Source organism: Salvia splendens, chromosome 6 (assembly GCF_004379255.2).
Source record: "Salvia splendens isolate huo1 chromosome 6, SspV2, whole genome shotgun sequence".
In the NCBI taxonomy this organism is placed as follows: Eukaryota; Viridiplantae; Streptophyta; class Magnoliopsida; order Lamiales; family Lamiaceae; genus Salvia; species Salvia splendens.
This window is the reverse complement of record NC_056037.1, coordinates 35,533,003-35,560,170: the sequence shown is the minus strand read 5'-3', so window position 1 is coordinate 35,560,170 and position 27,168 is coordinate 35,533,003. Positions and strand designations below refer to the sequence as shown.

The 27,168-nt window shown below is 36.7% G+C and overlaps 3 protein-coding genes across 3 annotated transcripts; 2 read left to right on the top strand and 1 right to left on the bottom strand.

The window, feature by feature from the left end:
* The first annotated feature begins 3,104 nt into the window (after window positions 1-3,104).
* Window positions 3,105-5,456, top strand: LOC121807046. The gene is made up of 3 exons (XM_042207228.1): window positions 3,105-3,476; window positions 3,548-3,951; window positions 4,065-5,456. The coding sequence occupies exons 1-3, from the start codon at window positions 3,411-3,413 to the stop codon at window positions 5,152-5,154; spliced, it is 1,560 nt and encodes a 519-aa protein (XP_042063162.1). The 5' UTR covers window positions 3,105-3,410; the 3' UTR covers window positions 5,155-5,456.
* Window positions 5,457-8,218: 2,762 nt separating this feature from the next.
* On the bottom strand, window positions 8,219-10,495 carry LOC121809195 (pollen receptor-like kinase 4). Its single transcript, XM_042209735.1, has 3 exons — window positions 10,214-10,495; window positions 9,450-9,852; window positions 8,219-9,366 (listed from the first exon to the last, which is right to left on the bottom strand). The coding sequence occupies exons 1-3, from the start codon at window positions 10,493-10,495 to the stop codon at window positions 8,219-8,221; spliced, it is 1,833 nt and encodes a 610-aa protein (XP_042065669.1).
* Window positions 10,496-19,240: 8,745 nt separating this feature from the next.
* LOC121806469 (transcription factor MYB111-like) lies at window positions 19,241-21,847 on the top strand. The gene is made up of 4 exons (XM_042206518.1): window positions 19,241-19,266; window positions 19,390-19,538; window positions 19,728-19,857; window positions 20,773-21,847. The coding sequence occupies exons 1-4, from the start codon at window positions 19,253-19,255 to the stop codon at window positions 21,635-21,637; spliced, it is 1,158 nt and encodes a 385-aa protein (XP_042062452.1). The 5' UTR covers window positions 19,241-19,252; the 3' UTR covers window positions 21,638-21,847.
* The last annotated feature ends 5,321 nt before the right edge of the window (window positions 21,848-27,168 follow it).

Sequence of the window (27,168 nt, the reverse complement as noted above, 5' to 3'; positions counted from 1 at the left end):
CGCAAATAATTACTTCTAGTAATGAATCTCAAATTTCATTAACTTATTTCACTCACATTTTATTATAAAACTAATAATATGGAATATAAAAATATGACTCATTTTCCAGTAATTTTTTCTACTACTTTCTATTTCATTTTTCAAAATCCAAGTCAAGTCAATCACAACCAATTAATGGCATAAGGATGGAGAATATAAGACCATCTTCAATAATACACTAAGACCTAAAACAGAAAAGAGAATGGTACTCCAAAATCAATCGCACTTTGAATTTTTGAGTAAAAAATATACTTATACTTAGGTTTATACTAGAACAAACTCAAATCAGTGTAAATGATTGAAGTAAAATCACTAATATTTAATACTCCTTCATTTCCACAATAATATGCACTTTTCAATTTTAGAAACTTTTTTCACTCTAATGAGGTGAGACTCATTCTTCACTAACAATACTTTAATTATTTTTTCTCTCTACATCTCTCTTACTTTTTCAATTTTGCATTAAAACTCGTGCCGAGCCCAGAGTGCATATTCTTTAGAAAAAGAAAGAATAAATATTTATATTAAAATGGATTTGAGTTTAATATAAATCACTCAATATATTCTAATATCAATATACCGTAACTTGCTATGCATAATTATAAAATATATTCCATGTATATACTTCTATAACCATCACATTAATAATATACTACTACTACTATGCTACTCTCAAGCATTAAAAAGCGCTCACATAGCGCAGAGACATTTTAATGGGCGGGGTCCAAATAATTGCAACAACACATTAACTTGCATCACATAAATTCAATTCTTTTACCTATCGGAGTTTAAATTATTTATTTATTTAACTAATGCGTATAAATTATTTATTCATCTAAGAAATTGAAACAGTACATTAAATTGCCCCACATAATATTCAATTCTTTTACCAACTAACTATAACTTATTTATTTATCCAAAGAACAGAAATATAGCTACTATGCGGTAAAATCAATAATTTATTTTTATCTACATTTCGAGTGGATTTTGGATCTTTTAACGTGGATAGGATTGGAAAATTTGAAATTGGATCATACATATAATCATAGAATTAATTGTTGATTTCAGAATTCTGCGATTCAATTAATATTATCTGTTAATCCACTAGATCTGGGGGTTAATTATTGGGGATTAAGCTTTCATCTTGTGTAAATATTACATTAATACAAGATGGCTTAATTTTGTAAATCTAATACTATCGAGTAAAATATTAGATATTTTCATTAATTGACATAAATAGTACTCCATAGACCAAGCGTATTATTGATTATATGAAGTGCATTAAGTTAATTAGACTTTAATGATTAATAATTCATATCCAATTCTCATTTACTTTACTTGTACGAGTTGTTATTAAACATATTTTCCAGATTAATTTTAATATATTTCAAATTGTATTCTTTCAATTATATTCTTTCTATTTATTGTAGAAAGAAGAGTGCGACATGTCTGGTAAAATTAGTGAAAAGTTATCAAAATCTTGAAATTTTAAAAAATGGATGATAATCATAATAATCAGATTTACATGCCTTTCCTTTGACGAGTTAAAGTCATTATTAGTTTACTAATTCAGTCTTGCAACATTGAAAATTAGCAACTTTGGATTTGACTCATTATTAATGATGAAAATCCTAGTCACATCCTTGTAATATTAGTAGTTTAAAATTTTAAATTTAAGGATGTCATTTTATATTTTAATTAAATGCATAAATAATCATTTTTTCTCAAATAAATCAGTTTTTAGTTGCACAAAATTTGGTCACATAGATTTACTGTTTTTTTATATAGTTCACAATGATTTTCGGCTGCTAGATTAGTTGTACTAGTATTAACACCCGAGCTATGCACGGGACATAAGAGTTTCAAATAATGAATATAAAATATAATAAATATATAGAAAATAAGAATTGAAAGCAATATGGAGATTTAAAAAAACAGAAATGTACTTATCTTATCTCACTCAAAATGAAGAATTTACTACTCTCCAGTGAATGAAACATTTATGCAATTTTAATTTATAATCTAAGTGAAGTAAAAATAATAAAATTAATGACAAAAACAAGATGTGTGACTAATGATCAAAGAGTATGAATTAATTAGAATAAAATATATAAATAAAAAAAATATGTGTGAGTAAAGATATTTATTGAAAGTGCTATGCAAGTCATTAATCCAAATAAAAGGTAAATTAATATATAAATTTAATAGCTTAATTTATAAAAAATTAATTTGAAAAAAATATATGGAATATTAAGCATATCCACATTAAATATATGAATAATTTAAATCATATAAATTTAAAACTTCTTTGAGAAGTCAAGTTAGAAAATTTGTATTATCCAATAATCACATTTTAGTTGACTGTTTATTTATTTCTTTTAATTTCAGACCATAGCATAACTTGATAAACATTTTCAAAGACTAAATGAATTTTTTATATTGGAAAGAATAAATTTCTTACTTCCCGCCACATATATGTATAAAAAGTAAATTACTACTATCACTTAAAATAACGATAATATTTTATGCATCTTGTTTGTTTTGAATAACATGAGAATTTACACTACTCTTTATATTAAGAAGTTATACTAAGTTAGATTTAATTTTAAATATATATAATATCATCTTATTCCTTAGTTTAATCTATAAACTTAGTAGTATTGTTTAATAAGAACTAAAAACTTTAATTGAGTAAATATAGGATGGAAATTGTAAGCATTACATATATGTGTTGTCGTTTAGTTTGTGAATTAATTAGGAGAAAAAGTATTGCAATAAATGATTAAATCTCAATTTTAACCTAAATAAATGGAAAGCAAACTAAACTCTCTAGCACAATTCCAATTTAACTCAAATATAAGGCTAATTAATATATAAATTTAATAACTTAAGTATAAAAAAAATATAATGGTAGTGCATTATTTAAATGTGTTTTAACACTTTTTCAAGAAGTTAGCATTTTATTGGGCTATTATTTATCCAATTATTTTTGCCTTAAAAAATTATTTTTAAATAGAAGACACATCATATTTCCACTTTTCCTCCAAAAAGGGCAGTAAGGACTTTTCATCAAACTTCACTTTATATTAATATAGATTTACACAAAATTTTACTACTATGAAACGATTTACAAAAGGGAATCTGATGCCAGCGATGAAGTAAAAGAATGAAAGCTGTGATGTAAAAAGCTGGCATTTGTTGTTTAAAACCCCTTCTCTCTCTCTGCTTCATTTCCCTCAGATTTTCAGTTCCAACCTCTGCATTTGAGGGTAAATCCTCATCAAAATGTGACTATATTTTCACTCGTATATAAAACGAATCCAAGGACGGAGCAAAATCATCACGTCACCGTTAATTCTTCCAATCCACCAATGGCGGTAGCAATTCCATCTCCCTCCGCCGCCGAGAAGAAACACTGGTGGCTCACTAATCGAAAGGTATTCTCCTCGCTTGACTTCTCCTTGTTTTTGCGCAAATACAGTGTTTGATTCAGCGGAATATAATGCAGATGGTGGAGAGATACCTGAGGGAAGCGAGGATGTTGATCGCGACGAAGGAGCAGAGCGAGATCGCTGCGGCGCTCCGCCTCCTCGATGCGGCGCTGGCGATGGCGCCGAGCATGGAGGTGGCGCTCGAAATGAAGGCGCGGAGCTTGCTCTACCTCCGCCGGTTTAAGGAGGTGGTGGACATGCTTCACGACTACATTCCGAGTCTGAAAATAGATATCCCCGACGACGCGTCGACTACCGGTTCATCCAATAGCTCTTCGGCTCACCTCTCTAGGGAGGGAGCCTCGCTCCTTTCCTCCGGCGGCGGATCCGAGCCGGCGTGTACATGCTTCTCTGTCTCCGATTTGAAGAAGAAAGTTATTTCCGGTTTGTTTAAGAATGTCGAGGAAGCTGGCCAATGGAGGTATGAATTGAGATGAAATTATGATTCGATTTTGTGTTTATTTCAAGAATCGGAGTAATATCAGTTCAAATTAATGAAATCTCACCAAACCAATGACGCATTTCATCGAACAGGTACTCGGTGTTAGGTCAAGCGTGCTGCCACCTAGGTTTAATGGAGGATGCATTGGTGCTCCTCCAAACCGGAAAACGCCTCGCAACCGCCGCATTCCGCCGCCGGAGCAATTCTCTCACCGACGACATCTTCTCTTCCATCAATCATTCCTTATCCGGCGAGAATCACGAGCCGAAAAGGCCTCCGAAGACCGAATTCGAGATCATCTCGCGCCTCCTCTGCCACACCAAGCTCCTCATCCGCCGCAAAACGGCCGCGGTAGCCGCACTCGACGCCGGACTCTACGCCGAAGCCGTCAGGCACTTCGCGAAGATCCTCGACGGCCGCCGCGGCGCGCCGCAGGGGTTCCTGGCGGAGTGCTACGTCCACCGCGCCTCCGCCTTCAGATCCGCCGGCCGAATCGCAGAGGCAATCGGCGACTGCAACAGAGCCCTAGCGCTGGACACATCCTGCATCAACGCGCTCGCCATCCGAGCTACATTGTTCGAATCGATCAGGTGCTTCCACGATTGCCTCCACGATCTCGAGCATTTAAAATTACTCTACAATTCGATTCAGCGCGACCGGAAAAATCCAGGGCCTGTTTGGAAGCGGCAGAAGGTCCAATACCGGGAAATTCCGGGCAAATTGTGCTCGGTGGCTGCGAAAATCCAGCAGCTGAAGCAGCGTCTCGCCTCAGGTGAAACCGGAGACATAGACTATCACGCGCTGATCGGGTTGAGGCGAGGTTGCTCTAGGTCGGAACTGGAAAGAGCTCATTTGCTGCTGATGCTGAGACACAAGCCCGATCAATCGTGGAATTTCATGCACAAATGCGAATTCGCGGATGAGAAGGATGTCGATTCGGTGAGGGATGGCGCGAAAATGTCGGCGTTGGTGTTGCACAGAATGATTCAGAGGGGTTATTCTAGTTTAATGGCGGCGATTTTGGAGGATGAGGCGGTGGAGAAGCAACGAAAAAACGCGACGGAAGGGAATACGGCTGCAGCATCGTTTCAAGGAGTGTTTTGTCGGGATGTCGGGAATTCGCTTTCTCACACGCGGTTCAATCATCCGATCCCAGTAAAATACGAGGCGCTCAGTTGTTAATTAATACGCTCAAGATATTCGGTTACTCAAGATTAAATTTGACACGAGATTAATCGACATTGGAGTTGGTGGAAATTAAGGAGAAGGCCAAATTCCGTGACCTATGACTAATCTTATCTTGATAGTAGATATTGGGACGAATAATTCAATCGAACAATATTGATAAGATACATCCATGTCTAATCTACCAACACGGACTTATGAATGATGATATGCAAGTTAGTCCTTTTAAAACGGAACAAAGGGATGGGAGATACCTGCACAAAATGTTAAAGACTTTAGCATAGGGGACTATTTTTCTACATTTGAGTTTTTATAATTATTTTATGTTTTGCAGAACAAATTGCTAGTATAAATCTCTCTGACATGAATTTACGAGATCAGGATAAAATTAGTCTCATGCCACTCCACATAATGTGAGTGTGAGACATAATTTTATAAACCTAAAAAAAATGGGTGGTGGAAATTAATGAAAGGAGTAGGGGATGGGTGAGTAGTATATTGCCAGAGTTGATAGGGAATATTTATTACATCCGTATCTGCACAAATTATTTTACTCCAAGATAAGACTATCATGTTTTGTTCAAATTGTCAAATGCAACAATATTGTAGGAGTATGATTTTGGTGAAATAATTGTTTTACTTTACAGAAATGATTACTTGTATTCTAAAATTGTGGTAGTGTAACAAAAAATACTACTACTTCTGTGATATTCTCATATAGGCAATGATTTAGTACGTTCATTTGTTGTCCTTTGTTCTAAAGACACAATTAAATTCATTAAGGCCATTCACAATGATGCGGGCTGGACAGCACTTGGGTCCTGGCCCGCGGCCCACCGCGTTAAATCACTTCAATTTCTAGCCTGGGACGGTCCTGGTGACGCAGTTGCATCCCAAGGCCGCGCCCGGGGTTCGGTCCGGCCCGACGTTAGTCGTGCCCGTGACACAGTTCCAGAGTCCCGGCCCGGCGTTGGATGTCTTGCGGGTCAGGCCGCAAGTCCCCTCCTTTTTTTATTTCTTTTTATTTTTCATTTTTTTGCCTATTTATACTCAAGTTGTGCACCATTCTTCCACACTTTCTCCATTTCAATCCTCTTGTATTTCAATATTTCCGGCTTTTATGGAGTGGTTTAACAGCAACGAACGACAGATGAACGAGTTCGTCAACGCCAACAATTGGTACGTGCCGCCGTCGCCCAACCCAAATGCGACGCCTAGTCCAGGGGTGACTCTATGTCGGATATGAGCATTACGTTGTGGATGGGCCACCTGACAGAGTTGACATCGAGGGATACCTCGAAAATGTCAGAGTTCGAACTCAAGTTGCACCATGATATGATCGCCTACCTTCGCGCCCAAATGAAGTGGTTTTTTTCATTTTATTTTATTTTCTAGGACTTGTAATTATTTTTTCTAGGATTTGTAATTTTCTTTTTTTTCGGATTTGTAATTTTCTTTTTTCGACTGAACAATGAATTTTTCTTGTTTTAATTGTTCAACGCATTCTATTTTACGAGTAAAATAGGTTGAAGTTGTGAATAGTGCAATTTAATAGTTGTGGTACTAGTACTGTACTGCTAGTATTAAACTACGGAAATACACTTGAATTTCTTGGTTGTGACAAGCTACGGAAACTGCCATATTCATGTTAAATCGTTGGAATTGCCAATGAGGTTGATTTTTACACAACAACAAGTTGTGAAAACATAGTACCAAAACTCTAAAACGAAGTTATTGTTATTGTTTTTATACAAATTTGAAATGAAGAATAAAGTGTGTAATGACTGTACATGTTGAAATGGGAACGAAGAATGTGCAAACAGCAAAACACTTGGGCCGTTGATGTTTTTTTAGTGAACACATGAATATAAATTTAAAAGTCGTGCTGAAATATACTCAAACCCGGAACTTTTAGCCACCTCAGACATTATCAATCTACCATATTTTCTTCTATATCGTATCATATTTTACCCTGTAAATAATTACTATAAAGTCTATAATCATTCTTTGAGTTTTTTCTGTAACTAGAAGTGATACTATATCATCATTTCATACTCTCTCCATCACAAAAAATAATCCTATTTTGTCCTTGGATATTTACAAAAAATAGTCTCATTTCTTAAAATGGAAAGTTTCTCTCTCATATTTTTTTCACTTTTTCTCACCTCTCTCATACTTTTATCTACTTTTTCTTTACGTGTTTTTTCTCCCTCGCTCTCTCTTACTTTACCAATTTCTCATTAAAACTCGTGTCATCCACAAATGAGACTATTTTTTGGGCGGATTTATTTTTTGTTCTATACCACTACATCATTCATTGAGTTTCATAATTTATGAAGTTAAGACTCAAGACCATCCAAAATAAATGTTGATGCTTTCTAATTCCTATTTCTCCAATATGGCAGTACAGGGATAAAATACTATCTTAAATAGTAATCATACAATTTATTACTATTAAATACACTATGTGATCACTAATCAATTTTATAGCACTCACAATATTCTAAATTAATTACGGACTCTTGTGTGACGATCTGATGAGTCAATAATCCACATCCAAACAATATAAATTATCAATAAAAGTATAAATATGTCATTTAAAACAAGTTTAAATCGGAATAATTGGCCACGGGTTAAACGAGTTTTGTGTTAAGACTATTACTAATAAAAGTATAGTTAATAATCCATTATATAAGCTATCATGAAAAAGAAAATAGAAAAGTAGACAGTGGATAAGATAGATCGATTTTGTGTGGCAATAAACCTGCTTTTTCATTACTATTTCTTTCACTATTTCTTGGTTGATGTTTACATATTTATAATTGCAACAAGTTGGCGAATAAATCATTTGAGGGCTCATGCAATATGTACTCCATGATTTTGGTTCTTTATCTGGTTATTGTTACAATTTTTTTGAATGATTTATAAGATTGGATCATTGGAACACCAGCTGCTTGTGATTACAATCTTTGTAGGTAAAGTAAATGAAATATTGATCACAATATTAACATTCCTCATAACTATTTCTCACTACAAAACATTTGAAGTTGATGCTGATAAATTAGTCATGCAACTTCTCAATCTTTGCAAGTGCATCTACCAAATCTAACCTCTTGTCCAGCTCCTCTTGGCAGCACCATATCCCAATCTGCAAAAGCTTCTCTGCCTCCGCCTCCGCGCTGATCTCCATACCCTTGTCGAACACCCCGACCGCCCCTTTCTCGTTCGCTTCCTCAACGATCCCCTTCACCCACCCGGCCAGCTCTGCCCCGTACCACAGCCCCCCCTGCCCGAGGTACCTGCCCACGTCCCTCCCGGTCAGCGTCTCCAGTATCAAAATCCCCAAGCACCACACGTCCGACTTCCTTGACGTCCGCCCACTCATGGCATACTCGGGGCACTTGTACGCCACCAGCGCCTCGCTGATCTGGGCCGGGTTGACCACCGGGCCGAGCGTGTAGTCCATGAGCAGGGCGTTGTAGTTGCTATCGAGCAGGACGTTGGACGACTTCAAGTGGCCGTGGGGGGCTTCTAACCCGGGAAACTCCTTGTGAAGGTATGCCAGCCCCCTCACTGTCCCCTTGATGGCCTTTAACCGGCACAGCCAGTTGAGCGGCCTCGGCCACCCCTCTGTCCGTCTCCTGTCGCCGTGGAGGTGCTTCCCGAGGCTGGCGTTGGCCACAAAATCAAACACGATAAGCTTCTCCTCCTTCCGGTATAGATACGCTACCAGAGGGAGGATATGGGGGTGCTGCAGCCCCCCCAGCACCCTCATGTGCTCGTGGAATTCGTCCTTCGTGGCGTCGGTCATCTGCTTGAATCTCTTCACCACGAGGGCCTCCCCGTCCACGAGCACGGCCTTGTACGACCCCCCGAAGTTCCCTGACCCGAGCACCTCCGCGGAGGCCCTCATCAGATCCTGCAGGTCGAACTTGTGCCTGTCGTCCCTCACGAACGATAGCTTCGTCGATTGTTGCAGGGGCGAGGCCATCTCCAATCTCGTCCGTGGCGTCTCAACGTCGTCTTCGTAGTCGTCGTCCTCGAGGCTCCACCATAGACACAGGAGAAGAAGCAGTAGGAGAAGAAGAAACAGAGCAAGCAGAGTGCCGAGGATGATTATAAATATCATTGCCGGAGATAGTTTTTTTTTACGCTTCGCGGAAGGGTGCGAGGCCTCGCACGAGTCTCCCTCGCACAACGCTGAATTTCCTGCCAAAAAAAAAAAAATCATGATCATCATCATGTATTTTGGCTAGGGGGGCTCAAGCACCCCCTACTAAGGGAGAGCTCACCTATGAAAGAGGAAGGATCGAAGTTGCGTAGAGACGGGGGAATGGGACCCTGGAGCTGATTTCCGGAGACGTTGAAGATCTGGAGGTTACCAGAGGGGAAAGGCGGTATGGTACCGGAGAACTGGTTGTTGTCGAGGCCGAGCTCCAGCATTGTAGGCGAAGCTAGGGAAGTGGGGATGGGGCCGGTGAATTTGTTGCTAGAGAGATAGACCATCTTCAGTGAATCCATGCCGGTGAAAGCGTCATCGGGGATCTCGCCGGAGAACTGGTTGCCGGAGAGATGCAAGGAAGTGAGGGCGGGGAGCTTCCGCCAGTCGGGCATGGTCCCCTGGAAGTTGTTGTTTTTCAAGCTGAGTGTGCGCAGAGTTTGCAGGCCGACCAGAGCGTCCACGTCGATTTGGCCCTGGCGGATGCAGAAAAAAATGTTGGCAACAGCTTTATTATAATAGATGTATACATATTAAACCATGAATTTTGATCATTAAATTATAAATATTTATTTACATGTGTACTAAAAGACGTGTTTAGTGATGCTCAATGACATTGTTTAATTAAATAAGAAAAGAAAGGAAAAGGGGAAAATACCTACTTATTTTATATACAAATAAGAGAATAGATAACAACTGAAATTTCTTGATTTAATACGTATTTTGTTTCCTAAACTAGAATTTGATCAAAATAGTAAATGACTACTATTATATCGTATAGTATAGTGTATTTAAAAAGTAGTTGTTGTCAGTTGTTTGTGTCGGCCTCGCCTCTACCTGGAGGCCCATGTTGTCGAGCTGCAGGCCCCACACGTACCCGTTGTAGCAGTCCACGCCCGCCCAGTTACACGGTGGCGTCGACGGGTTCCATGACCCCAATGCGGGATCCGCGTTCACTAGGCCGGTTTTGAATTTCAAGAGAGCCTCTGCTGCGGTTTCCTGCGCCAACACGCGAGACGGTCGCGCCACCATCAGCGCCACCATCAATACCGCCATTGCCTTCATTCGTCTTCTATTATCATCAATATTGGAGCATTGCCCCTCTTGGCCATTATTCATTTCTGTTTAGGATAAAATAAATTTGAGAGAGGAGTGAAGAAGCAATGGTGATTGAATTCAAGTGAAGTGAGACTCGAGGTTTGGGGAGACACTGTAGGCTTACCATTATTATTCTTAACTATAATTAGAGCATTCATTTGGTCAACAATTCATTTAATTTCTACCATTTCCAACTTTTATTATTCATCATTTTTGTTACATATTTATGATATTCATTCCACAACCCTTTGATATAACAAAATGTTTTTCTTTAGTTGATTTGGTTCCTATTCAACGATTATGATATACAAGGTCACCCACAACTCAAAATACTATTTCTATGCAGCATCGTATACTAACTCATATACTACTATATCTATCTATGCACCTTGTTCACAAATTTGGGTGCAATGTTTATGGCATTAACTACAGGAATCTTATTTTTGTCTGATAATTAAAATCTTATTTTACTTATATTATAATGGTAAGCAAATTTATATTTTATTAATTAATTTCATTCATACATCATTATAAAAATAATATTAAAAGTGAGAGATTTACATTCTATTTAATTTTTAAAACTCATGTTTTGTTTTAAATTCATGATGAAGAAAGAATAAGACTATGAAATTAAGGATATTAATTAAGTACTCCACTAAATAAAATGTTAACATGCAATTTTTATCTGCACAAGCATTATGGAGTGACGAGCAAATAAGACGACAGGAGAAAAATGGTATTTAAGAAAATTAAGAGTACTAAACTGTATCATATTATGGAGTGAAAGAGTTGCTTAATACTCATTCATGCATGTTTAGTGCTTAAATTTGGATTCCGGTGTTTCCAGCAGCAAACCGGAGGGATTTCGATAACATTTTGTTAATTACTACTACTACTGCCAAATTTATGCTTTGCCTTTCGAGTACACTAATAAGCTTTTATTTTTGTACATTTTGTTCATTATATTCATTCATTATCTTACCCAATAAATTTTAAGTACTAGTACTATGTAACAACCAATAAATTTTATGAGCATGTGTGAAATCTTTGATTATCAAGCATCCACAACCGTGCTCTTGCCAGCGGCACGGTTGTGGGCCCGACCCCACTTTTTCTGTCTGCTCTCTGGCAAGAGCACAACACCCACAGTTGTGCTCTTCCACAAGGACGGGCACAATTAATTTAAAATTCAATTACACAAAAACATTTCCATAATACTAAAATTCATTAAAAAACCGCAATAAATATTACAAATTACAAATAAAATAAAAAAGACATAATTAAAATCCTAAAAATTAAAAATTACATAATTAAAATCCTAAAAATTAAAAATTACATAATTAAAATACTAAAAATTAAAAATTACATAATTAAAATCCTAAAAATTCAAAATTACACAATTACTGGCTAATATTACCCGAGGAAGACTACGCATCCGGCGGCACCAACCCCAATTGTTTTTGGAGACCCAACCGTGGGAGCCGCTTGGGTTATCGTCGTGACCGGACATAGTGGTGTTGTAGGGTGTGAGAGAATGAAGATGAAAATGGATATGAGAGATTGAAGATGAGAATGGAGATGAGAGAATGATGATGAGAATTGTGTAGTTTGATGTGAATTTTTGGGAGTGAAATTGGGGGTATTTATAGATGAAAGTGTGTATTTTTGGGGTAAAAAAAATTTAAAAAAAATTAAAAAGTGGGAAAAAATGGTTATAAACGGATATAATTTTTTTGGGAAGTGAAATTTTTTTTATCGGTTTTTTAATTAAAAACCAATTTTTTTTAAAAAAAAATAATAATTTAAACACAACGGCTATGCCGTTGACGAATGAGGGCGCGCCACGTCAGCTGCTCGCTGGCACGGCGCTGCTCGGCGCGAGCGCAGCGGCGGTGGGTGGCGTCTGTGCCAGCGGCGCGGACCGCCGTGGCGACGGACGCCACCGTTGTGGATGCTCTTAAAGTCACACTCTCTTCTCTGATAATCTCTGATACGCATTAATACTTGATTAATACGTACTTATCTGAGTAATGAAAATGCTTTTGCTTAGTTTCGACCATGTTTCAAAAGCTGGATGATAAGCCGGTCGACGAAATTATTGGTTCATGGTTTGATTAGTTGGATCACCAGTTTGTCGCTAAATCAGTTGAATCGGCTGGTCTAGATCGGTTTTCAAAACACTAGTTTCGACTCTGACTCTCAATTTTGACATGAGTAATTTGTTATAAAATTTCAGCTGGCCTATAACTTCTGTATTTATTTTCAATCCAAATCAAAGCATAGGTTTTGTAGGTGGCCCAAAAATAATCAGTAATTTTCTAAGGTCATTTAGCAGGTGACCGAAGTATATCAAATCTGTTTGGGAAAATATGAATCCAATCTACATAATTAACTTGAAAAAGAAATACAAGTTTTAAAATAAAAAAAATGCAAGAAGAAATACAAAAGAAGATATTCATCTACCCATCATCGTCAAAACACTAACTTATAGTATGACAGTTAGATGCCAAATTTCGGCTTTTCTTGTGGCATCACGATGTGCTCATTTTGGCGATCTTTAATCACAAGATAATGGAAAATTGTCTTGTTGGGATGGCTTATTATAGTATTTATCAACTAATCACAATTGCAGAAAAAAAATGATGGAGATGTGGTTTATGCAATTATCATTGATTAGACGGCCCATTGAATTTTTATTCTGACCTAGTGGTAGAGTGACTATTTTTTTAGAATAAAAATTCAGTTATTTAGACACATTATGTGGTATGATGATATAATGTGTCCCACTAATGACATAGTACTCCTATTAAGTATTTAAGAAGTGAAATGGTAGGAATGTAAAGATTTTAAACTATACTACTATAAGAGCATCTCCAATGGCGGACGTTCGGTCGGACATCCGCGACGGGCGACCGGGACGTCCGCCATTGTGGCGTGGAAGGTAGGATACGGACGTCCCGTAAGGACGTCGGATGTCCTCGGACGTGCGGGCGACGGGCCGGGCGGACGTCCGCCATTGTGGTGTGGGTCGGACGTCCGGTATTAATTTTTTTTTATAAAAAAAAACTCTATATATACGGCTCGTTGCACTTCATTTCATTCACACCACTTTTGTTAACAAGTTTCTCTCTTCTTTTACTACAAATTTCATTTCTACTTAATGGAGAACGACAGAACCTCCCCCGGCATGAGCGAGTCGCTGACTCCGACGTTTCCCGCCGAACTGAAGGGAAACTCTAGCGGAAATGCGACAATGCTTCCGGCAATGTCGGGGATGGTGGAATGGGTAGGATGGGTGGTATGATGTCCCCTTACTTCGGTATGTACAATTGGATGGATGGGATGGGTGGTATGATGCCCAGGGCGGTGATGGGGGCATGACCCCAAATATGATGGGGATGAGGATGGGGGGCATGACCCCAAATATGATGGGGATGGGTGGGATGATGCCGGGGATGATGCAGACCATGCCTGGTGGAGGGGGTGGCAGGGGCCCTGAACGACTAGCGGACGATGTCTATCGTCCGGTTATCGATATGCAGTCTACTGATACCCCCTCCAGTTTTGTTTCGGAGACTCAGTTCACCGGCGTGGAAACTTTCTCTTTTGAAGAGTTGAGGCTATCTCCAATCAGGGAGACTCCCGATGATGTGGGGACAGCGGCAAGGGGCAGGGGCAAGGGCCGTGGCAGGGGCAAGGGCAAGGGGAAAGCCACGGGCTCTTCCTCGCGAACGGTGGCGGAGGAGGAGGATGATGAGGAGACGGGAAAGCGGACGGTCTGGACCATGCATAGGTGGCATAGCACGACAGATCCTGTGTACAAAATGATGTTGAAGGATGTCATCGATGGATGTCGGCGCGATTTGGGCATGCCACCCATTGGAGATGATGGCGCCGAGATTAGCGGCGGGGACGACGGGGGCGGCACGGGCGACGGCGAGGGCGGCACGGGCGACGAGGAGTGAGCCGAGTCAAAAATTTTATTATGTAATTTTTTCTTTTTTATTATGTAATTTTTTTTCTTTTTTTATGTAATTTTTTTAATGAAGCATTTGCAATTTTCTCGTATTCCGTGTCTAAATTATAATTCCGTTACGTATATTTGTGAATTTGTGATTTTTTTTATTGCGGGAAGTCCTAGTGGGAAGGGTGATGGGAAGGGCGGTGGGAAGGGCGGATTGTGAAGGGGATGTCCTAGTGACGTGGCAGTGGGATGAGAAGTCCTAGTGACGTGGCAGGAGGTGTTTTTGGGAAGTCCTAGTGGATGTCCGAGTGGGACATCCGCCCACTGGAGATGCTCTAAGCTATTCAGTTTTTATATGAGGAATAAAATCTTAGAAATTTGGAAACTTTCCAAATTGGTCTACGAACAATGCATACACATATATGCACGATATGTACACACATGTTATTACTTAGCTTTGATTAATTAAAGCATAAAATATTGCCCAAATTGCTCTATGAACTATACACCCATATATAGGGGTTGTGATCAATTGCGATTTTTAGCCTAATTGAGAATTGAGATGCATTATCAGTCACTCATTTTTATTAAATGAGTAGTCCAGAATTTGACACATGAAAAATATTTTTAGATTAATTAATTATGAAAGGGCGGAATGATAATTTAATGATACATTTTATTCAATAAATACTTTTTTTAATTTTAATTTTTTTAAAATTTGTTATTTTGTTATCTACCTATACAATTCATGTCAACTACACATATAATGTCAACTACATATACAATTCATGTCAAATACACACATATAATGTCAACTATATATACAATTCATGTCAACTACACACATATAATGTCAACTACATATACAATCCATGTCAACTACACACATATAATGTCAACTACATATACAATTCATGTCAACTATACACATATAATGTCAACTATAAGTTGTTGACATTTGATGTGCATGTTATTGACGATAATACCCCCGAGTTGACATAATCTACTTGTAGTTGACAATTCGAAAATATTGTGGATGAGAGGCTGAAAATGCATCTTAATTCTTAATTAAGCTAAAAAATCTCAACCTAACAGTACCCTATATATATTCAGTTTTTTCCTTTTTATTCATATATATAAAAAAATCACATATATGAGGTCAACTAGCTCAAGCTTAAATCTCACCAACATTTTCCGAATTGAGTTCAAGAAAAAAACCCTGTCTTATCCATACAACGTCTCAATTTACATTTTCCGAATTGAGTTCAAGAAAAAAACCCTGTCTTATCCATACAACGTCTCAATTTTTTCATAAAATATTCCTCTCTCCGTCTAATAATAAAAATCTTATTTACAATTATATATTAATTTTAAAATACAAAATTATTGAAATGCAAGTGAAAAAAAATTAACGAACATAAGACATTTCGACATATATAGTAAAAATAACATTAATTTTTTATTGGTGAACAAACTAAAATGACAAAATGGACATCTATTAACGGACAAAAAAAAGTAGCACTTGTCATGCGTAAACAATACAAATATCATATCGACCTGCATCGTATCACTTGAAATTCCCTATGTGTTTTAATTGCTGTAGAAATTTGAGTATTTTTTTTGTATGAAATATTAACTGTCTTAAATACAAAACATGCTCTAATATTTCTAGTATATTCGACTTGAAACAGACGCAACACAAGTGGTATTGTGAACATGGTTCATAATAAATAAGGGGTAATTAACTACGATGTGTATGCTATAATAAAATAAACAATACGTCTCATTCATAAAATATTGTCAAATCTATGTTTTCTTTAATAAAAAATCAAATATCAAAATTATCGTTCTCTTTCAAAATAAAGGTCGTGTAGTTCCAGTCTCGAAATAGACCTAATTATCGATTATCATTAAACCAGCCGATAAAATTAAAATTTGTAATAAGTGTATATATAATAAATCATTACAAATAAATGCATATTGACGTGCTACGAATCTAGGTAAATTCTCGTAACATCTTTTTTTGGTTTGAACATGTAAAATGCTCACTTCTTCTACTAGTAATAGTCTTTGTGGTGCAACGACTGAAATTTTAATATAAAATTCATAAAATAGGACAAAAAAATATTAGAATATCTTAATTTATAGTCTAGATAATCTTATCAGAAATGAAAAGCAAATAATTTTTATAGACGGACCAAAAAATAGTTTATTAGTGAAATATTATTAGTGGAATATGAGATCTGCGTTATTAGAAATATGAACTTATCAAAAATAGAATGAATTTTATTTTAATGAGTGCGAATCAAAATAGAAATATAAGACAATTAGTTATTGACGAATGTAGTATATTGTTTTTTGTACCGTATAGTTTTACAATTCATTTTAAAAACCGGAATAGTGTAACAACTTCTTTTTGGGAGTTTGATTATATGCAAAATAATATTCACCTTTATTTATACTCCATAAATTAGATTAAAAATATATGTTGGCTTAGTGATAGAATGATAATATTTGAGGTTAAAGGTTTCAAGTTCGAGTCCGTCGTGATATGTTAATTTATCCATTAAAATATACTTAGTACTAAATAAAAAAATAACAACATTTTGTGATTCTATCAAATATATGAGCATATAATATTCTAGAGGATAAAATTGTAATATAATTTCACATGACTCAATCTACTTACGTACATCCTTGACTCATAGTATTTACATTTAATACTAAATATTATTGATTGGGATTAGACGTAAGACTTAATGTTTAATTAGTGTACAAGTGTTCTGATTTGAAGTGTGGAAATTCTTACAAGTAAATGATCTTGAATCTTCCACGCAGACAATGCATTAAATACAACCAACATGATAAACAAAAATACTAAAACTACAAAGTGAGAGTGAAAATAACTCTTCGAGAAGTCGAGAATAAATCCTTAAACAAATATCTTCGATAACAAATGAAAAATGGTTAAATTCAAACCTCTTTAAATTCGATGTAAGAAGGGTAGATGAGCATTCATGGTTTATGCTTAAGAATATTATAATGTATTTATTATTTAAGAGAAATTACATACAGTGGTTTACTCAAGTCTTATAAAACCAATCATTTTACATATTTCGATTTCAAATAAATTGGATTTGTGTCAATTTTAGTGAAAAAATGTCTCGCACAACTGCACTAGCATCGTAGTCGCGCGTACAAAACGACATTGTTTCGCACTAAAAGTAATACTACTAAATAAATTAAGTTTTATTAGACTTTGTATTGGTTGTACCTAATAAATTATGAGGCGTTCAATATGTTAATATTTTATAAATTTAAGTGATGTGTAATTAATTAATTAATGAACTGATCATACAACCTATTTAAACTACGCGCATGTTATGCAAGTTTTACTCACAAATTATTCTAGTTGTTTTTATGGGAACATTATTATTGTTCTTGCATTTATTATTTAGTTTTGCCGATCGTTCGTATATAATAATAATGAGCCTTCAAGGTTGAGCTACTAAGACTCAATACATATGAATTTAATTAATACCAATAGTTTTCTTTTGAATAAAAGGAAAAGCTCAAGCCATAAGCGATGAGCAATGGAAACAAAGCCAAGAACAAAATTTCACATCACCCAACAAGAATATAATTGGTTCTTTGGTTGTGTTCCGATCATCTTTGATTTTAGGTAAGTAGACTACTTAATCATGATTAATTAATTATTTTCATTTATTATAACTTAAAAGACGGTCCGGTTTGCAAAATTATATATCAAAATTAAATATGTATTGTGTTTGATTCATGAGATTAAATCTTTAAACTTAATCCTAGATGAATAATCATGCTATAATTAGTCATTGTCAACCCGTTTAATTTTAACTAGAATAATTTTAGAACTTAATTCTAGATGGATTATCATATGATAATTAAATCGTGCCAACCAAGCTACACTTAAATAGACTAATTGAATGGTGGATGAAAAGAAAAGGCAGTAAAATTTCCTGAACATGCTATCTAATGGTAAAATTATAATATTTGTAATAATTGGAATAACAAACATAACCCATGTCATGAATTTTATATGTGCGACTGATGAGACCCAATTACCCATCATTGATAGATAATTTTAGAGTCACATATTACCCATCGTCCTATGATTTCAATTACTCCACATAAGTTAAATTTCCAGCATGTATTCTAGCCAAAAATATAAAATTATATGACATTGATTTTCGACACAATTTGACAAATTATTGTTATAACAAGTCCTACATATATTAATTTGTCAAATACTCAGATTTGTGTAAATCATTGTGGAAAAATCCTACTGCATTATCATCTCTTTCGTAAAATATTTCGAGGAAGTCTATTTTTGCAATAAATTCATAAGCGATGGTTTTATTAAAACATTATTATAAATCTTTTATGAAGCTAAAATGATCAATTTCTTTTATCAAAGAAACCCATTTCATCAACTGGCAAAGCAGTGAGAAACGTTTATACGCACATCACTAATTTAATTCGAGAGCAACGGTAACTATTCCGACAAGGCCGATCGCCGGAGTAAAGAGACAGAGGTGGGGCCGTGACGGCGACGGCGGAAAAGCGGAGGGGCTGCCAACGTGGCGGATCGACGCCCCGTCACGAGGCGCGTGACGGTGGAGGCGCCACGACAATTCTACTCCTCCCTAGCCTACGTGGCGAATTCCGCCACCACAAATTGTATATTTCCATTTCTGCCCCCGCATTTCATTATAACCCAAATAAATTAGCACCTTCGCGTAAGTGTGTGTGCAGTTACAGTTAAACTCCCACAACCAATGAAAGCACGAGAGTAATGCACTTATTTTTTTTACTGTATATTTCGTAAATAAAAGAATTATTTATTGGAAAATTTAATACTGTCTCTATAAATATTGCAACCAAAAAAGCACTTTAATTAATTTTTGTTGTCTAGTGAGAGAGAGAGAGAGATGGGAAGAGCACCGTGCTGTGAGAAAGTGGGGTTGAAGAGAGGGAGATGGACTGCAGAAGAAGATGAGAAACTTAGAAAATACATTGAGGAAAATGGTGAAGGTTCTTGGAGATCATTGCCCAAGAATGCAGGTACATTTGTCAGTTTGTGCTCTGTATTTTGTATTTACCTATCATTTTTTGCATATGCACTGATTATTTTGGTGTTCAGTAACATTGTTTTTTTTTGTTTTTGGTAATGTGTGTTTGAATGAAATGTAGCTTACTTATTTATATAATTTGACTTGTATTTAACAATAATTTTTGTGTGAATTTTTTCAGGGTTACTTAGATGTGGAAAGAGTTGCAGACTGAGATGGATCAATTATTTGAGGTCTGATGTGAAGAGAGGAAATATATCTGTTGAAGAAGAAGAAATTATCTTCAATCTCCATGCATCCAAGGGAAACAGGTTCCTTACTTTTTTCTTTATCAATAATGCAAAACTAAAGTACTCCCTCCATCCCGCACTACTTGCACTTATTTCTTTTTTGGGCGTCCCAAGTTATTTACACTCTTTCCATTTTTAGTAACAATTTATACCTACAGCCGTAATTGTTGACTTTGTCTATCACTCATTCCTTAATCTCCGTGCCCAAAAGGAAAGGTGCGAGTAGTGCGGGACGGATGGAGTATCTTTTTAAAAGCAATATTCGTAATTATAATTACAAATGGTGAATTGATAGTACGTAATGAGTCCAACTGTAAAGTACTGGTATGTTACATGTTGGTGACGAATGAAGTTTTCTTTTTAAATTTTTTGATTAAAAAGAAAATAATTTCTCTATATCTTGTACTATAATTAATTAAATCAAGCCACAAATTCTCTTATTAGTCATAGCAAACCACAAAATTCCAAATGAAATTAAGAGTGGTCATAATCTAGAAAATGTTGCAATTCACTACTCCATTATAACCTCAATAAATATGACCTACACTCACACATGACCCATGCGGCTATTTATTGCCGATAAATAATTTTTTTTAAATTAATTCCACAACGTGTCCATGACCATATTGGTTCTGAATAAAGTGACATGTATTTGCTTGTTATGGTATATTCTGACACGACTTTTTTAATACAAAGATCTTGCTTGGATAAAAGTTGACCGGTTCGAATTCTGTTCAATTATTATTATAATTTACTATAGAGAAAAATGGTGAATAAACTATTAGCATGAAATCAGGTTGATATTTTTTAGGGAACATTAACTTGTTAATTAAATGAAAACAAGCTAAAGTTGACTTGAAAAGATATATAATCAAAACTCATTTAATCAACTTGATAAATTAATTAATTAATTAATCGGCTGCTGAAATTTTGCAGGTGGTCTCTAATCGCCGCGCATTTGCATGGTAGAACAGACAATGAAATAAAAAACTATTGGAATTCCCATTTAAGCAGAAAATTCCACGGTTTCCGCCGCCCCAATCCCAACTTCATCCCACCACCGTCGCCGCCGAAGGCCAGCGGTGGCGGCCACAAGAAGACCAAGAGCGGTAACCAGAGAGGCGGCCGCAAACGCACGGGCCTTAAAGAAGACACCGCCGGAGCTGCAAGCGCCGCCGTTGTTATGCCGGCGACTCCTACTCCGGAGAGAGAGACAATTGGCAGAATCATAGCGGAGGAGAGAGAGAGCGGCGGCGACTCCATCCCGGGACCGGGAGTCTGCGACATGGATGATCTTGTGGAGGATTTGAGCGGGCTTTGGGGCCCGGAAATCTGGGATGTTGATATATCACGCGCCGAAGTGTTCGGGCCGGGCCTAGAGAACTCATCGATGTGTGATACGCATGATATCTACGAGCCTGAGCCTCTATCACAGGCCAAAGAGTTCGGGTCGGGTCTAGATACTTACGAGCCTGGGCCTCCATCACAGGCCGAAGAGTTCGGGCCAGGTCTGCAGAACTCATCAATGTGTGATGGACGTGATACTTGCGAGTCCGAGCCTCCATCATGGGCCGGAGAGTTCTGGCCCGACCTAGAAAACTCGTCGAAATGTGATACTTACGAGTCTGGGCCTGAGAATGGGCTGAGAGATATGGGCTTGGGCCGGGGAGATTCATCAGAATGGATATCATCAGAAATTTATGAAAGTACATTTTCGTGGTTATGGGATGACTGGAGTGAGAAATGGGACCCAAACAATAAAGAGTTGGACGATGTGATGTGTTCATGGTTGTTGTGGTGAACTTTATGCTAGTGATAACTTTTGTATTAAAGTGAAGGGCCATAAATTGTGATTAGTAGTTTAGTTTGTTAGTCAAGATTGAAGGAGATCAAATTTGGACCGCTATATCATCAGTTATTAATTCATGTAGTGAATGTTGTTTTCAAATATTTATTTTCTCTGTTTAAAGTTGTATTGATCATCTAATATTATTGTTGTGTTTCTACTAAATATCATTTGTAAAGTTGTTAAGTTGTTATCCTACATTTGACTTGGAGATAGTGAGTTTGTAGATAGATGGATCTTACTCTTCACATTGAAGGGGATTTTTTTATGTAAATGTTGGTGTTATTTTATTGTTTTATTTGGTTAAATTATTATAATTGATTTGAAATGGATAACTTGTCAATTAGTGGTAGTTATCCCATCAATTGCTACGTACCTCGTATTAGAAATTGAAAATGTAGGAGGGATGTTTTTATATGGCAATATAAATTGGCTTACTAAAAATGTCGGAATAAAAAGATAAAGCGTAGTTTAAATATAGCCACAAATGAATTTCTTCATTTATGATTTATCACGTCGATGAAAAAGAGAGCATTTATTTCAACGAAGCGGCTCTTTCATACATCCACTTAATCGTGAGACTTATATAATTTATTTATGTGTATTTTTCAGTTAATAGTATATCAGAAAATACTTGAATTAAGATTGATATAAACTCCAAAGATATTTATAAGTAATAATAATAAAAGTATTACTTTTGATTATTTATTCAGTTTTATCACAACTGTTGAATAAAAAAATAAGACAGCTGAATCAAATGTGAAATGACGGCTGATTTTACCGACAAAAAACTGCCAAAAAATGTGTCGTGGGATAAATGATAGATAATGCACTTTATATATCATGAACATCCTTGTCGTGAAGTTTATACTAAAATCTTTTTTTTCCTTTAAATAAAAAAGGAATATTTTTTTATATTTGATGATCACAATCATAATATCTCAGATATAATAAGGAAATATTAAAAAATTGACATGGACTCCACATAACCGTTGCTTAAGAGCATCCACAACCGTACTCTTGCCAGTGGCACGGTTGTGGGCCCGGGCGGTACTATTCATGCCTGCTCTCTGGCAAGAGCACAACACCCACAACTGTGCTCTTCCGCAAGGACGAGCACAATTAATATAAAATTCAATTAAACAAAAACATTTCCATAATATTAAAATCCATTTAAAAACCACAATAAATATTACAAATTACAAATAAAATTAAAAAATACATAATTAAAATCCTAAAAATTAAAAATTACATAATTAAACTCCTTAAAATTAAAAATTACATAATTAAAATCCTAAAAATTAAAAATTACATAATTAAACTCCTAATAAGACTACGCATCCGGCGGGATCAACCCCAATTGTTTTTGGAGACCTTTTATCATGGTCTCGTGTGTTTCAAGTTGCGTGGGGGTCATAGATGACCTATCGGCCATATTGAGTTGGCTTAAGAGCATCCACAGCGAGTTGTTCGGGGGTGGAGGTGGCACATAGGGAGCGGGAGCGGCTTCGGGAGTGGCTTCGGGAGTCGGATAGGGCTACCGACCTTGATCGTTTGGAGGAGCCGCTAGAGGAGGATGTTATGCCTCCCTTATACTTCCGGTGCGTCTGCGTCTCCTGCCAAACGTTAAGATATTTGAACGACTTACCGTTCATGGATTGGTAGGTGCTCAGCGCGGCGGTGATGATGTCGACCTCGCTTCGGTCGCTCCCGGCATTCCGGGACTCCTGGATGAAATAGCCGTTGAACTTGCCAATTTCTTCGTTGGCTCGGCCGATGCAGTTGCGCACCATACTCTCGTTGCGCTCGATCGTTCCCGGCGGCCGGTTTGCATTGTACCGGCTAGAGACGCGCCACCAAAAGTGATCGTCGGATTGGTTCGTTCCAACCACCGCATCTTCGGAGATTTCCAAGTACGCCTTGAACAATCTTTCCATCTCCGCCGGTGAGTACGGTGTGCGGACACCGGCGCGAGATGGAGGAGTCGGCATTTGGGAAGGGGCGCGAGGCCTAGGCTCCGGTGTCCACCCGTAGCGCCCATCGGAGGCACCTTGATCGTCGATTGGGTATGGCCGGTAGCCACCCGGAACGCCCGAATCTTGGGTGAGAGGAGGGGCCGAATATTCCGTTTCCGGACTAGGAAACGGTTCTGAACCGAACCATTCGGGGTTCCAACCGTGGGAGCCCGAAGGGTTATCGTCTTGGCCGGACATAGTGATGTTGTAGGGTATGAGAGAATGAAGATGAAAATGGATATGAGAGAATGGAGATGAGAATGGATATTGGAGAATGATGATGAGAGTTGTGTAGTTTGATGTGAATTTTTGGGGTGAAATTGGGGGTATTTATAGATGAAAGTGTGTATTTTTGGGGTTAAAAAAATGAAAAAAATAAATTTAAAAGGTGTAAAAAACGGTTATAAACGGATATATTTTTTTGGGGAAGTGAATTTTTTTTATCGATTTTTTTAATAAAAAACCGATTTTTTTTAAAAAAATGTTTAAACACAACGGCTATGCCGTTGACGAATGGGAGCGCGCCACGTGTGCGTCCGCTGGCACGGACGTGCTCGATACATCGAGCAGCGCCGTGCCAGCGGCGCGAGCGCAGCGGCGGCGGATGGCGTCCGTGCCAGCGGCGCGGACGGCGATGGCGACGGACGCCACCGCTACGCATGCTCTAATGCTCAAAGTGGCAAACACAACAAGTACATATGGAACTCAAGCTCCAGAAAATATTTTTAATCTTATAATAATATCAAATATTTAATATTTTATGTAAATTATTGTGCAAAGTTTAAATATCAAAATAAATTACTGTTTTAGAAAATTTTCCGGAATATAAATTTTTAAAAATACCGTCTCTATCAAAATAAATTCCGCATCCACCCTGGAAATCATGGTGGTTTACAATCATATAGTACAATATTATGTTTTCATAATAATCATTCTTTAAATCCTTAAATATGCAAATCATGCAACAATACATTTTTTGTGGTAATAAGGATTCTTTAAATACGAACTATGCTTACTTATTATAAGATTTTTATATATTAACACATACTCCCTCCGTCCCAGATAGTTTGTCTCATTTTTCCATTTCGGTCTGTCCCACATAGTTTGTCCCATTTCACTTAACATTTTTGGTATAGGACCTCATATTCCACTAACTCATTCTTACTAACATTTTATTATAAAACTAATATATAAAAGTAGGACCCACATTACATTAACTTTTTCAATTCACTTTTCATTATACTATTTCTTAAAATCCGTGTCCGGTTAAAGTGAGACAAACTATTTGGGACGGAGGGAGTATATGATTCCACTAACATTATATCTTACCGTTAGCCATAAAATTTATGGATCTAAAGCATATATCGTTTCAATTAAAAATAATGAAGTTCAAAGCTTACGAGGGAATATTAGGAATAATGGTTATGGCAAATTGGCAATGGCTTCGGTCCCCCTTTACATTAATAACTTCCGCCATAACTATATGTCTATATGTACCTTTCACCTCTCTCTCTTTTTGTAGTTGCAAAGAATAATTCAAACATATTCCATATGCTAGCTAGCTATGTCAGAAATATGGGTGTCGAAACGGGTACCCGCGGGTACCCGCACCCGATTTCACGGGTACCCGAACCCGAAAAACACATTTTATACTACCCGATACCCGACCCGCAAGGCATTGCGGGTATCCCGATATCTGCATTGGGCCCTCACCCGCATGCGTAGTTAATTTAATTAGTGTGCATCTGCCAATATTTGTATAGATTTGGTTAAGGGACTACTATTAAGTACTTAGGCGATGTGGGATAGCTTTTAAACCTTGTGAATAAGCTCATTAACATCTTACATCTATCTATACACAACTCATGTTTTTATTTATATTTTTGTGATTGACAGCATGCGAAGAGACACTCAACATAAATTAAAGAGAATCAAGTGTAACAATGATTAATATTTTAACAAAATTTTAAATATGAAATGGAGTAGAAACTAAATAAGACGGCACACCTTCTATATACAGTAATTAATAAAAGTTAGATACTAAGTTGGTAAACTATTACATGTATGAATATTAATCTAATTTCTCAGTTTACAATTATATTTAATAAATATTTTGGAAAAATGTTCTTTGACTTTATCTTACAATTTTAATGTTTGTTTACGCCTTTAGATACATTATTTTTTAGTCTTAAGTCCAATTGTTTTTGTAAACTCTTTTGATAGTTATTTCATTTCAAATATTCGAAATTAATAAAAAAATTTATGTTTGTTTGATCAAGTCGTCCCAAATTATACATTCACTTGATTCAAATTTATATGTTACTATTTGAATTTGAATGATATTTGAGATAGTAGCAAGAGGTGGTGGCTAACCAAGTTGTCCCACATTGAAAGTGAGATAAATGATAGAGGACTTGTGCAGTATAAATATAAGATATATTCTACTCTATAATTCTAATCGGGTATTTATTTGGGTATTCGGGTATACCGATACCTGGTCGGGTATACTCGATACTCGATATTTTCAAAATTTTACTACCCAATCCCGACCCGATCCCGATTTTTGTGGGTAAGGGGTATCCGATATCCGACGGGTATCGGGTCGGGTTGGGAAATACCCGATACCCGCTACCCGTTTCGACATGCCTAGTCAGAAACATTACATGCTAGAAGAAAATTAAACTAAATTAATGGTCCCAATTAGGTTATAAGATGTTGCACCACAACAAATACTCCTTTGGTCCAACTATAGTAGTCCTCATTTTGTTCGGCATGTGTTATAGGAAATGTGGATTGAATTTTTTTGTGAATGTTACTTGTATTTTTATATAGTAGTACTACTAATTTTATAATGAAATGCGTTAAATAAAATGTGTAATTTGCTTACAATTTTTAATAAAATTGAAATGAGAGTCGATCCGATTGAGAAATGAACCAATAGCAAAATGAGACTCGTATTATCAAAGGGGTGGATCATTATTTTATAATGAAAATTGCAAATGGACTTATTAAAAACATTAGTCACAAAAATTATGAATTTTGACTTTACAGTCCATTTCCCACAATTGAAGATTTCGGCAAAGTTATAAAAGTAGCGTAGCAAAATTGACGTCGATGTAAAAAGTCAATACATTAAAACGATATCATTTTGAATATTAAAATTAAACAAAAAAAACAAATAAAATATCCGAGAGTTAAGTCTCGTTGAGGCATTTCTCCAAGCAGTCCGACCACAATTCAACAGCCCGCATTTGACACACCACCATTGCAACCCCTCCTCCTCCTCCGGCCACCAATAACGCCTCCTCCTCCTCCTCCTCCTCCGGCCACCAATAACGGTTCAATAGAATTCACAATTCAACACAGTAAAGTCGACAAAATGTCTGGCACAAAGAAATTTGTTTGTGCTGGTTTGTAAGGTTTAAATTTAAAATTCTGGGATAGAAGGTCTATAAACCAAAAAAAAGCCTC

Coding starts and splice junctions, on each gene's coding strand:
- LOC121807046 (XM_042207228.1), top strand. CDS start 3,411: ATGGCGGTAGCAATTCCATCTCCCTCCGCCGCCGAGAAGAAACACTGG. Junction 3,477..3,547: donor GGTGGCTCACTAATCGAAAG/GTATTCTCCTCG, acceptor AATATAATGCAG/ATGGTGGAGAGATACCTGAG. Junction 3,952..4,064: donor GAGGAAGCTGGCCAATGGAG/GTATGAATTGAG, acceptor TTCATCGAACAG/GTACTCGGTGTTAGGTCAAG.
- LOC121809195 (XM_042209735.1), bottom strand. CDS start 10,495: ATGAATAATGGCCAAGAGGGGCAATGCTCCAATATTGATGATAATAGA. Junction 9,853..10,213: donor TCGACAACATGGGCCTCCAG/GTAGAGGCGAGG, acceptor TGCATCCGCCAG/GGCCAAATCGACGTGGACGC. Junction 9,367..9,449: donor CGATCCTTCCTCTTTCATAG/GTGAGCTCTCCC, acceptor TTTTTTTGGCAG/GAAATTCAGCGTTGTGCGAG.
- LOC121806469 (XM_042206518.1), top strand. Junction 19,539..19,727: donor ATCATTGCCCAAGAATGCAG/GTACATTTGTCA, acceptor GAATTTTTTCAG/GGTTACTTAGATGTGGAAAG. Junction 19,858..20,772: donor CATGCATCCAAGGGAAACAG/GTTCCTTACTTT, acceptor GAAATTTTGCAG/GTGGTCTCTAATCGCCGCGC.